Source organism: Dysidea avara, chromosome 4, assembly GCF_963678975.1.
Source record: "Dysidea avara chromosome 4, odDysAvar1.4, whole genome shotgun sequence".
Lineage (NCBI taxonomy): Eukaryota > Metazoa > Porifera > Demospongiae > Dictyoceratida > Dysideidae > Dysidea > Dysidea avara.
In genome coordinates, this window is record NC_089275.1 from 29,448,836 (window position 1) to 29,462,026 (window position 13,191).

Here is a 13,191-nt window from a genome sequence, read left to right on the forward strand (position 1 = left end):
TAAAGGAAAGGCTTATGAGGGTTTACTTTAATAGATGTTATTGAAGTGCAAATGCATACTGCTGAAATATCCATTATGGCTATTAAGGAACAGCAATCATAAAAGTACAGAGCTAGCTAGCCTTCTATTGAGCAAGAGTGTTTTGAGTGAAACCACAAAATCCAACATACAGTAGATCTGCCTCTATGAGATGTATGGTAGTTTGTTATATAAACACTTTAAACTATATTAATGTGCTACATAGCTAGTTATTCCTTCACAAGGTGTTTTCAAAATAAGGACTTTGACCATTTCTATTGTTTGTGGTTCTACATTTCATTTTTCATGTTAACTGTAGCTTTTTTGGCTTCTATTTTTCGTAGTTCCCACTGAAGTTCCATTGAATGTAAGTTTACTTGTCAACTCATCACGCTGTGTTACAACATCATGGGAACCACCTTCAGTAGAAGAACAAAATGGACGACTTGTTCGATATCATTTGATTGTCATGGAAACCCAGATACTATATTTAGACAATGGAACACTAGACTCACCAATGGGAGACAATTTCAACAGAACATACAATGTTTCAGAAGGACGTAGACAACTGATTGACATGTTACATCCTAGTTACAACTACACTGTTAGAATAGCAGCAGCTACTGTAGTAGGAATAGGTCCATTTAGTGATCCTATTACTGTGATGACACTGGAGGATGGTAAGCATATTTGTCTATATTTGCTAGTGCTGTATGTGAACAGGATTTTATAGAAACAATGTATTGGTGTACATACGTAGGTATATCACACTTGATTTCTAGGCAAACTGTGCATGAACATCAACTACATGTCTGGTAGAAAACAATAATTTTGTAGTGATATAGTGTGTACGCGTTGAGCTGAATCCTCAAAAATGATTAATAACTTTCAATTCTTACATTGCACGGGCTTCCTGTATTGCTCGTTAGGTAGAGCCTCTCAAACTGCTAAAAATATATTGAAAGTGCTTCATTCAAATGTAAGACGCTCCAGTTATAACTCTGTAAAGTTTTGCCATACATTTTCAATGGGGAAGCCTCTAAAGCATGGCCCTTTGGTGTTCATGTTCACACTTGTTTGTGGTGAAGCCAGACATCACACTCCCGCCCTCAATAGGAATGATTTCACTATCTGTTATGTAAAGGGGCTGTAATACACTTTTACAAGAAAAATGAACAGTTTTTGTGTGTGTGTAAAACAGAGTTGCATGAGTAGAAGAACTAGGGCCACTGTTGTATTGTATTTAAAAGATATAATGGCCTACCTATGTTCAGGGAAAAAACTTCTTCATCCTCAAAAGAGGAAAAACACAAATTATAACAGCTTAAAATCTGTTATGCAGCATTGGTGTGCCTGCAAGTGAGCCAAACAACATGTATTTTACTTCACATTTACCACACAGATGCCCATTGTCTTTTATTATCATCTTCTATCATCATCTATTATCATCTTCTATCATCTTGTATGGCTTCTTAATCAACAATCCAGGATTCAGCTCAACACGTACATGCTATAGTACTTAGCTAGTTTATGATGTTTATCAATATGTATGCATGTATGTGTGTTGTATTGAGTCTTTGGCAGATACGTACAATTTTTTTATTGTGGAAGATTTTCATTAATGTGTGTATGTGTTACTTAGATAAGATGCTCTGAATTGACTTTATGAAAAACAATAATAAATTAGCTATGCATAAACAAATAAAAATGCATCAAAACTTTAGTGGTGAAATTTTTAGGGCATAAAGGACTAATCCTGGACTAATTTTGTGTATCTATAATCATGAATTTCATGATGCTCAAACTCTAAAACTAAGTACTACAATTAGACACATAGAGTGTCTGTTAACTTCCTGGGAGAATTCTTGTATATATAATGCCTTCTGTATCCACTAATAATAAAATGTGACTGGATCTGGGAAAACTGGTCTTATTTCTTGACAGCAGGTTTAATTTTTCAACAAGAACACAAAGCTACATCTATCCACTATCAATTTTCACTGTCAAAATCAGCGATGCTTGAGTAGTCTGCATGGGCTTTTCTAAGCCCAGTAGTGAGCCATACATATGGGCTAGGGCCCTAGCCAGCTTGGGGATGGCTGTATGTCACTGAACAGCTCTGTTGTGTTGAATAATGACCTTTGCTGTAAATTTCCTTACATTTCAGTCAGGTTTAGCCATAGTTTGGCCTAATACCTCCATATACATTCCTCTTTAATTTTGTAAACAAACTTCTACCTGCCATCCATCCCCCTCACACCACCCCTATTGGAGCTAGCCTGATGTACAGTCCACCCCTTGAGTTAAAAGCTATCTAAAATGGTGGGAAACTTGCTGTAGCTGTTGACTAATTGTACAGTGGATGTTCTGATAGGCAGGGAATTGATGTAAAATGTGTGACATTTTGGTACACATACATGGCTTCAATAATTGTTAAGCTACAAAACAAACCTGGCATTTCTCATCATGTTTAAATAGGCGATAAGACCGGTTTTCCAGAGATGGTCACAAATAAACTTGCACTGTGGAGTTATTATAAGTAATGAGTTTAGGGTTTGTGTAAGAAAAACAGTAAAATTGTCTTTCAGATATGACTACTCAGTCATCTTACCAAACTACAGTGTATTATCTTTAAGTTGAAATAGTTTGTTATACCAAACAGGTATCATTAGTACTTGTGTCAAATAAACAGTGTCGGGTGACTTTAAACAGATCAGTATGTGTGACTCTTCTTGTGCACAGTTCCCACTGAGGTCCCTATAAATATCAGTTTGTCTGTGGAGTCATCTAGTACTATTACATTGTCATGGGAACCACCTTCATTAGAAGAACAAAATGGACTGCTTGTTCAATACCATGTGATTTCCATGGAAACCCAGATACTATATTTAGACAATGGAATACTAGACTCACCAATGGGAGAAAATTTCAACAGAACATATGATGTTTCAGAAGGACGTACACAATTAATTGACGTATTACATCCTAGTTACAACTACACTGTTAGAATAGCAGCAGCTACTGTAGTAGGAATAGGTCCATTTAGTGATCCCATTACTGTGATGACACTGGAGGATGGTGAGTACTCAATTAAGTGATGTTACTTTTATATCATAAACTATTGATTATAGTTCCATCAGCTCCACCACAGAATGTTAGTGTTTTTGCTGTCAACTCCACATCAATATTTGTTAGTTGGAGGCCACCCATTGTTACTGATCAAAATGGACTGATTATTTCTTACAATATATCAGTAGTTGATCTTCAAGATGATAATAGTACCAGTGTCCTAGTTATGGGTTATACTAATACCACCATCACAGGTACAGTTCCTGATATTGTACACTCATGGTCCTTACATTATCCGGCCATTGATTAACCAAAACATTCTGTTATCTGAACACTACAAAGACTGTTCTATTAGAGTATTTTGTGTAATGTGTGCATTCTATTACAATAATTAAACCCAGGGCTTGGATAATAGAGGGACTACTATAAATATAACTTTTGGTATATACGTATGTGCTGTAAACTGTAATGTGATAACAGCATAATACTTTACGTGTAGTTAAGAGTGCATTTTTAATTACTTGGTTTTAAAGGTAGTCTTTGTCAGTTGTTGCTGTACAGCTATTCACAATAATAGACAGCATTAAGGTGGCAGAATATTTGCATATGATTTTCACAAGAAATAAAACATGTAGTTGATTGCTTTATTATACCTTTGTACGATGGCTTTATAGATAATGAATTTATCAAAGAAAATATAGGCTATCCTATCCCAAGTTACCAGGGCATTTAATCACTGCCATAACAGTCCAACCGAGCCATTGAAACTTTTACTTCATCATTCTTACCAGCTGTAAGCAAACTTTCCTTTACAATGTTGCATGAATGTGGTCTTTAACATTTGCTGAATTTTATCACAGAATTGCTATATTTCCTTTCGTCAGTAATTTATTCATAGGAAGCTTCAAACCTGTTTGTGGTTACTCAATGGCTTCGTAAGATTAAAGTGGGTGCTCTGGTAATCACCACTTATCTACTGTACCTGCTTTGGATGCATTGATGTATGTAGATATCTGAAACAGTGGTCCTGCCCATCCTTGAACATCTTACACAAAAAGCAGTATCAGCATACTCTAATAGAACAGCCAAATGCTGCTATAATGAAACAAAGAATTGTCGTACAGTAGATCATTGAACATACATCAAGGGATTTACAGTAAAGTTGTGCCAATTGTCGGATAGTAAATTTATGGGGTTTGAAGACTGATTAGCTTTAATTTACTACACTGTATGTTTCCTAGATAGTAAACAAAACAATACAGTGTGTGTTCTTGATGTTCACAGGATTAAGGCAGTTTGGTGTTGTGTCAGTCACCATATCAGCATACACATCAGTTGGTACTAGTGATAATGCTACCTCATCTCCAGTTGTAGTGAGAACTTTACCAAATGGTTAGTTTCTACATGTTTTAATTATCACATCATGTGAATTATACCCAAATCTATGTAGTCCCTGGGCCTCCTGAGAACTTCACAGTGCAAGTACTCAACCATGCCACTGTACAATTATCATGGCGACCACCCGCTTCACCTAATGGAGTTATCCTATTCTACACTATCACATACAATGGAACTAGGCTGAGTCTGATGGTGAGTGATCCAATGCAGTGTTTTTTAAAGCCTGGTGCACGCCCACAGCCAGCTAAAGGCCGGCTGTGGTAATGCGCCTGGTGTACTGAAATTGGTTTGGCTAAAACCGTGTGTCTGAGTGTCTGCATGTAGGTATGTCTCTCCAATACTCACGTGAGCAAACAGGCTATCAAGACACACGGTAGTGTGTCATGCGGCCCAAGAAGCCGGCGCGCCACACCGTGAGTATATTTACAGGAAGAAAGTAAACGCGATTTTCACACCTTTGTAGCTCCGTGATTCCTTATCCGATTGAAACCAAAGTTGCTACAGAAGTGCCAGCTAGGTAGGGGAGTCCACATTCCAAATCTGAAGAATATCGCTCCATCCATTTCCGAGATACGATCGGCCAAAGTTTGGGTTTTTTTTCTTCGTTTTTTTCTTCTACTTCTTCTTTTCACACACTTTGCAAAATCCGCCGTAAAACACGAATTCGTGCTCCAATCGGGCTGAAATGTGGCACACTCAAAGGGCTCATTAAGGCGGATCCCAGTACCACGTTTGGTAGGAATCCAATGAACATTCACCGAGTTATGACCGATTATTTGAGTAAAATAAGGTCGAAGGTCTGTCACGCCCACAGGGTAAACCGCTTGAAGGAATGACCTGATAATTGCTATGTAGATGTAGTAACTATCGTAGGAGTGCCTTTATGTGGTTTGAAAGGAATCCAGTTAAAGGCCATCGAGATATGACACAAAACCCAACCTGTGTCACAATTACGCGATCGATTTTTATGAATAAAAACCTATTAGTTTTCACGCCTACTAGGCAAACCACTTAGAGCAGTGAGCTGAAAATCGGTGTGTAGCTGGGATAATCATCATAGAAAGTCCTTGCAGTAGTACAGAAGAATTGGATTACAAACCACTGAGTTATGATTCCAAAACCAACTACGTGTAACATATGCGAGATCGAGATACTCTAATAGAACAGTCACCCTAATAGAGCATTCAGCTAATTTATTTACTCCATTATAGAATTATATTACATTGCAAGTTATTCTGTAGGGAGTTCAGCTGCAAACAGTTAATCTTATAGACAGTTCAGCAAGAAGCAAGTCACCCTATAGAGAGTTCAGCTACAGATATATCGCTGTAGTGATTCAGAAGAATCAGAACATTACAAGTCACACTGAAGAGAGTTCAGCTATAAACAAGTCATGCACCCTGTGGAGAGTTTGGCTACACTCTCTAGAGAGTTCAGCTACAAACAAGTCACTGTGGAGAGAGTTCAGCTACAAAGAAACTACCCTGTAGAGAATTCATCTATACAAACAAGTTAACCTATAGAGACCAGCTGCAAACAAGTAACCCTGTAGAGATTTCAATTACAGACAAGTCACTTTATAGTTTATACAATGTTCAGCTACAAGTAAGTCACTCTGTAGAGAATTCAGCTACATACAAGTCACTCTGTAGAGAATTTTGCTACAAACAAGTCACAGTGTAGAGAGTTCAGCAACCAAAAAACCACCTGTAAAGAGTTCAGCTATACAAGCAAATTACTCTGTAGAGAGAACAGCTAGAAACAAGAGAGAGCTCAGTTAGAAGAAGTTGCCCTGTAGAGATCTCAGCTGCAAAGAAACCCTGTAGAAAGATCAACTACAAACAAATCACCCTGCAGAGTGTTCAGCTATAAACAAATCACCCTGTAGAAGTTCAGGTACATACAAATCACCCTATATAGAGTTCAGCTACAAAAAAATCACTCTGTAGAGAGTTCAGCTACAAGGAAACCATCCTGTAGAGAGTTCAGCTACAAACAAGTTACCCTACAGTGAAATCAGTTTGAAACAAGAGATTTCAGCTACAAACAAATCAACCTGTAGAGAGTTCAGCTATGAACAGATCACCCTGTAGAGAATTCAGCTATACAAGTCACCCTGTAGAGAGATCAGCTAGAAGAAGTCACCGTCTACAGAGATCAGCTAGAAGCAAGTCACCTTGTAGAGAGTTCAGTGACAAAGAAACAATCCTGTAGAGAGTTCAGCTACAAATAAATCAACCTGTAGAGAGATCAGCTAGAAACTAGACACAATATAGGGAATTCGGTTACAAGCAAATCACCCTGTAAAGAGATCAGCTACAAACAAATCACCTTGCAGTGAGTTCAGCTACAAACAAATTACCCTGTAGAGAGATCAGCTACAAACAAAACACCGTGTAGAGACTTCAGCTACAAACAAATCAACCTGTAGAGGTTTCAGTTACAAACAAATCACCCACTGTAGAGAGATCAGCTACAATCAAATCACCCTGTAGAGAGATCAGCTACAACCAAATCACCCTGTAGAGAGATCAGCTACAAATAAATCACCCTGTAGAGAGTTCAGCTACAAACAAATCACCCTGTAGAGAGTTCAGCTACAAACAATTCACCCTCTGGAGAGTTCAGCTACAACCAAATCACCCTGTAGAGAGTTAAGCTACAAACACATCACCCTGTAGAGAGATCAGCTACAAACAAATCACCCTGTAGAGAGATCAGCTACAAACACATCACCCTGTAGAGAGATCAGCTACAAACACATCACCCTGTAGAGAGATCAGCTACAACCAATCACCCTGTAGAGAGATCAGCTACAAATAAATCACCCTGTAGAGAGATCAGCTACAAACAAATCACCCTGTAGAGAGTTCAGCTACAAACAATTCGCCCTCTGGAGAGTTCAGCTACAACCAAATCACCCTGTAGAGAGTTCAGCTACAAACAAATCACCTTGTAGAGAGTTAAGCTACAAACACATCACCCTGTAGAGAGATCAGCTACAACCAAATCACCCTGTAGAGAGATCAGCTACAAATAAATCACCCTGTAGAGAGTTCAGCTACAAACAAATCACCCTGTAGAGAGTTCAGCTACAAACAATTCACCCTCTGGAGAGTTCAGCTACAACCAAAATCACCCTGTAGAGAGATCAGCTACAACCAAATCACCCTGTAGAGAGATCAGCTACAAATAAATCACCCTGTAGAGAGTTCAGCTACAAACAAATCACCCTGTAGAGAGTTCAGCTACAAACAATTCACCCTCTGAAGAGTTCAGCTACAACCAAAATCACCCTGTAGAGAGATCAGCTACAACCAAATCACCCTGTAGAGAGATCAGCTACAAATAAATCACCCTGTAGAGAGTTCAGCTACAAACAAATCACCCTGTAGAGAGTTCAGCTACAAACCATTCACCTTGTAGAGAGTTTAAGCTACAAACAAATTACCCTGTAGAGAAATCAGCTACAAACAAATCACCCTGTAGAGAGATCAGATCACCCTGTAGAGAGTTCAGGTACAAACAAATCACCCTGTAGAAAGTTCAGGTATAAAAAAATCACCCTATAGATAGTTTTGATACAAACAAATCACCCTGTAGAGTGTTCAGCAAGATAACAGTCACCCTGCAGAGACATCATGTTACCCTATACAGAGGTCAGCTAGAAGAAGTCACCTTGTAGAGAGTTAAGCAACAAAGAACCCACTCTGTAGAGAGTTCAACTAGAAACTAGTTACCCTATACAGAGATCAGCTATATGTAGAAACAAGTCATCCTGTAGAGAATTCAGCTACAAACACATCACCCTGTAGAGATTTCAGCTACAAACAGATCATCATCCTGTAGATAGTTCAGCTATAGATACAAGTCACCCTGTAGTAGGAGAAGTCACCTTGTAGAGAGATCAGCTAGAAACAAGTCACCTTGTAGAGACCAGCTACAAAGAAACCATCCTGTAGAGAGTTCAGCTACAAACAAATCACCCAGAGAGTTCAGCTATGAACAGATCACCCTGTAGAGAGTTCAGCTATACAAGTCACCCTGTAGAGAGATCAGCTAGAAACAAGTCACCTTGTAGAGAGTTCAGCTACAAAGAAACCATCCTTTAGAGAGTTCAGCTACAAACAAATCATCCTGCATATAGTTCAGCTGCAAATAAATTACCCTGTAGAGAGTTCAGCTACAAACAAATCACCCTGTAGAGTGTTCAGCTAGATAAAGTCACCCTACAGAGAGATCAGGTCACCCTATAGAGAGATCAGCTAGAAGAAGTGATCTTGTAGAGAGTTCAGCTACAAAGAACCCACTCTGTAGAGAGTTCAGCTAGAAATAAGTTACCCTATAGAGAGATCAGCTAGAAACAAGTCACCCTGTAGAGATTTCAGTTACAAACAGATCATCCTGTAGATAGTTCAGCTAGATACAAGTCACCTTGTAGAGAAATCAGTTAGAGGAAGTCATCTTGTAGAGAGCCAGCTAGAAACAAGTCACCTTGTGGAGAGTTCAGCGACAAAGAAACTATCCTGTAGAGAGTTCTTCTACAAACAAATCACCCTGTAGAGAGTTCAGATGCAAACAAATCACCCTGTAGAGAGTTTAGCTACATTTCAAGTCCCTTAGTAGAAAGATCAGCTGCGAACAAGTTATCCAGTAGGGAATAATAGACATGTAATAAATATATTTATGTAATTACTGATAAAATCAAAAACAGTTGAAGTATTAAAAATCTGCTCTGTCTTTTTATTCTTCCTGTGGTAAAGAAATAGGATAGGTTGAAAAAGCCCCAAAGCCAGCCTATGGCCAGCTTTGGGGTATACAAATACAAAAAGAAGTGATATCTAATCAAAAACAGCCAAGCTGTAAAAAAAGGTGCGGCCCCTAAAAAGGTCAAGGTGAAAAAAGATGTGAAATCCAAGGTGGCGGCCAAGAAATGGCTGTGATGGTAGGTTAATTGTAAAAATTTTAATAACGACAATTCAGGTGAATTCTGTGCCGTTTTAATAACGACAATTCAGGTGAATTTGGTGCCGCTTGGTCTTGGCACAAAATTCACCTGAATTGTCGTTAATAAAATTTTTACCATTAGCCTACCATCACAGCCATTTCTTGGCCGCCACCTTGGATTTCACATCTTTTTTCACCTTGACCTTTTTAGGGGCCGCACCCTTTTTTACAGCTTGGCTGTTTTTGATTAGATAGAAAATACACCTTCATTCAATGAATAAATAATAGTTAGACACCAAGACCAAGGGAACTAAGCGATTTAGTAACCCTGATGGCCCGAGGCTGTAGCGTCCCGAGCGCAGCGAGGGCGCTACTAAGGACCAGAGGGGTTACTAAATCGCTTAGTTCCCGTTGGTCGCGGTGTCTAACTTATTTAGACTATGGTTTAAAGTACATACCTTTATAGCCAGAACATTAGGGTGGCATGAAAGAGCAATGCAGAACAGCAGAACGGTTTCTTCCTGAAGTCCTTACAGCGCCCACAAAAATAATTATTCGACCGGTAACCAGAGTAACAGCTAGAGCTATAGTAGATATGCCGCTTAGTCTACTATTTCTCCAGAATTATTCGCAGAACACGGAGAAGAATTGTATTATAGTATTATCAAGTACTCCAGTGTACCTTTCGTGTTATAATTATTTTTCACGTACAAAATTGCCTGAAGGCGGGTTACTAAATGAACATGTGTAGGTGACTAAATGAGCATGTCAGGTGACTAAGTGATTTAGTAACCCTCTAAATGAGCTATATCATAGTCTAAAGGTTGTTAATACGTACTGTATTAAAGTTTAACTTTCTGTTTTCATCATGTTTACTTGAAGGGGGGTGTAGATGGTAACTGAAACCATATAATGACTGAAAAACAGGCCTAGTACGCTACCAGGAATGGTGTATCTTCATGAGTTGAAAGGGGACATACATGTATACTCTTTGTATGCAAATGAAAATAAATTATTAACAGTAGCCATAGGGCTTTGTGTAGAGGATTTGCATACACATAGGTGGCAGAAATGGCGGGGCTAGTAGGCTGAAGCCCCCCTTAGAATGATATCATGCCGAATCATCCTTCTTGGAGTGGGGCTGAAAACCGTGATAAAAGATCCATATACTCTAATAGAACGTTCAAATACCCTAATAAAGCAGTCAAGGCCTTCATAAAAACGTGTTCCTAAAAGTAGTTTAAAAAAAAAAGTTACCTACAGCAGGAATCGAACCAGGTACCTCTTACTTTAAGAGTTGGTGTTTTACCACCGTATCAAGTATTTCCAGGTGGCTTTAGATTTTGTACTGCTTATAAATGCTATATGTTCATTAACTCTGTAGTCAACAGCTAAAAGCTTTGCCAAAAAGTTTTTATTAACTGCAAATAGCCTGTTTTAAATAGTTTTGACCAAAATTTGGTGTTTTAGTTAAAATGCTTTAAATTGTACCTATAAAATTGCTATAAATTAATTTTAGTGAACTTTGAGACATTGTGAAAGCTATTTTGGCTATAGCTTCTGGGGGATTGCCCCCAGACTTCCTGCTGCCAGAGATTCTATACCCTGGTCAGCCCCCCTCATATCAACTACTTGCTCTGCCACTGTGCATACATATGAAAACATGATAGACAAACTATAAAACAGTTAAGAAATTGCTTCTGTACATAAATTGTGGTTTAAAATGGTTTGCTCAAGTTGCACTTCCTTAGCAATTCATAACATTGATTAATTATGAAATAATTGGTGAATTATAAAATACGTTTAATTGTAATGTACTGTATGTATTGCTACAAAACAACGCAAGAAATAAATTAATAGCATGCTGTGTGTGTTTATTTACAAAGACAGTTATATTCAAGAATAGTATTTACTCAGCATCTGGTTTTTAGAAGTAACAGAATAACTTGTTTGTTTTTTTTTGTAACATAATGATAAGTTGTAGTTACATTAATATTCAAATTGTTTGTGCATTATGAGAAAACCAAATAATCTTGCTAATTAGTGAAATTATTAAAATATTACTTTTGAGCTGCAGAGACTGTTTTCAAGAACTGGGATGTGTGATGAAGATCAAAACTGAACTATGGTACAAGTAAACATGGCTTCAGCAGACATCAGTATAGCACTAGTATACACTGAAAGAGAAACCACACTGTATTCTGCTCACGTACACTTGAACCCCCATTTCATTGTTAATTAATAATTCTTGTTACATTGGCCAGCTACACAGACGTAAAGTTTTAGTAGCACTGTTAAATCCACAATTGGTGATTAAAAGCACTTTGATATGAACTGAGTTACCTGTTTGAGGCTTTGATAATATCCCATGCATTTACTATGGATGATTTAGGTGTGCCAACATGTTTAAAACATAAAAACATATGTACTTGTTCAAGTATAAAGAAATCTAATCCAAAACAGCCAAGCTGTCAAAAAGGCTATGGTGAAAAAAGATGTGAAATCCAAGGTGGCGGCCAAGAAATGGCTGTGATGGTAGGTTAATGGTAAAAATTTTAATAACGACAATTCAGGTGAATTTTAGTGCCGCTTGGTCAATTGGCACAAAATTCACCTGAATTGTCAGTATTAAAATTTCAAATTCACCTGAATTGTCGTTATTAAAATTTTTACCATTAACCTACCATCACAGCCATTTCTTGGCCGCCACCTTGGATTTCACATCTTTTTTCACCATAGCCTTTTTGAGGGCCGCACACTTTTTTTACAGCTTGGCTGTTTTGGATTAGATTTCACTTCTTTTTGTATTTGCATACCCCAAAGCCGGCCTATGGCCGGCTTTGGGACTTTTTTAACCTATATTTTTTTCTTTGCCACAGGAAGAAGAAAAGATGAAGCAGATGTACTTTAGATATTTCTGATTTTATCAGTAAATGTACAAATTATATATATAATACATATATTTATCACATAACTCTCCATGGTGCTTTCTTTGTAACTGAACACTCTACAAGGTGACTTCTTCTAGCTGCTCTCTCTACAGGGTGATTTGTTTGTAGCTGAATTCTGTACAGGTGATTTGTTTGCAGCTGAGCTCTTTACAGAATGGTTTATTTGTAGCTGAACTCTCTACAAGGTAACTTCTTCTAACTGATCTTTCTACAGGGCAATTTGTTTGTGGCTGAATTCTGTACAGGTGATTTGTTTGCAGCTGAGTTCTTTACAGAATGGTTTCTTTGTAGCTGAACTCTCTACAAGGTAACTTCTTCTAGCTGAACTCTCTACATGGTGGTTTGTTTGTAGCTGAACTCTCTACAAGGTGACTTCTTCTAGCTGATCTTTCAACAGGGTGATTTGTTTGTAGCTGAACTATCTACAAGGTGACTCCTTCTAGCTGATCTTTCTACAGGGTGATTTGTTTGTAGCTGAACTCTCTACAAGGAAACTTCTTCTAACTGATCTCTCTACAGGGAGATTTGTTTGTAGCTGAACTCTCTACAGGTGATTTGTTTGCAGCTGAACTCTCTACATGATGGTTTCTTTTTAACTGAACTCTCTACAAGGTAACTTTTTCTAGCTGATCTCTCTACAGGGAAATTTGTTTGTAGCTGAACTCTCTACAGGTGATTTGTTTGCAGCTGAACTCTCTACATGATGGTTTCTTTTTAACTGAACTCTCTACAAGGTAACTTCTTCTAGCTGATCTCTCTACAGGGAAATTTGTTTGTAGCTAATCTCTCTACATGATGGTTTCTTTGT

The 13,191-nt window shown here is 38.0% G+C and overlaps 1 protein-coding gene across 1 annotated transcript in view; it reads left to right on the top strand.

Annotated features, from left to right (window-relative positions):
* The window catches only part of LOC136254617 (titin-like), a 170,671-nt gene that overhangs the window by 106,619 nt on the left and 50,861 nt on the right, over positions 1–13,191 (top strand). The window contains exons 48-52 of the mRNA XM_066047361.1: positions 363–698; positions 2,761–3,096; positions 3,150–3,341; positions 4,372–4,479; positions 4,538–4,677. Of these exons, the coding sequence (XP_065903433.1) occupies positions 363–698; positions 2,761–3,096; positions 3,150–3,341; positions 4,372–4,479; positions 4,538–4,677 (1,112 nt within the window). The remainder of the gene's footprint in view (positions 1–362; positions 699–2,760; positions 3,097–3,149; positions 3,342–4,371; positions 4,480–4,537; positions 4,678–13,191) is intronic.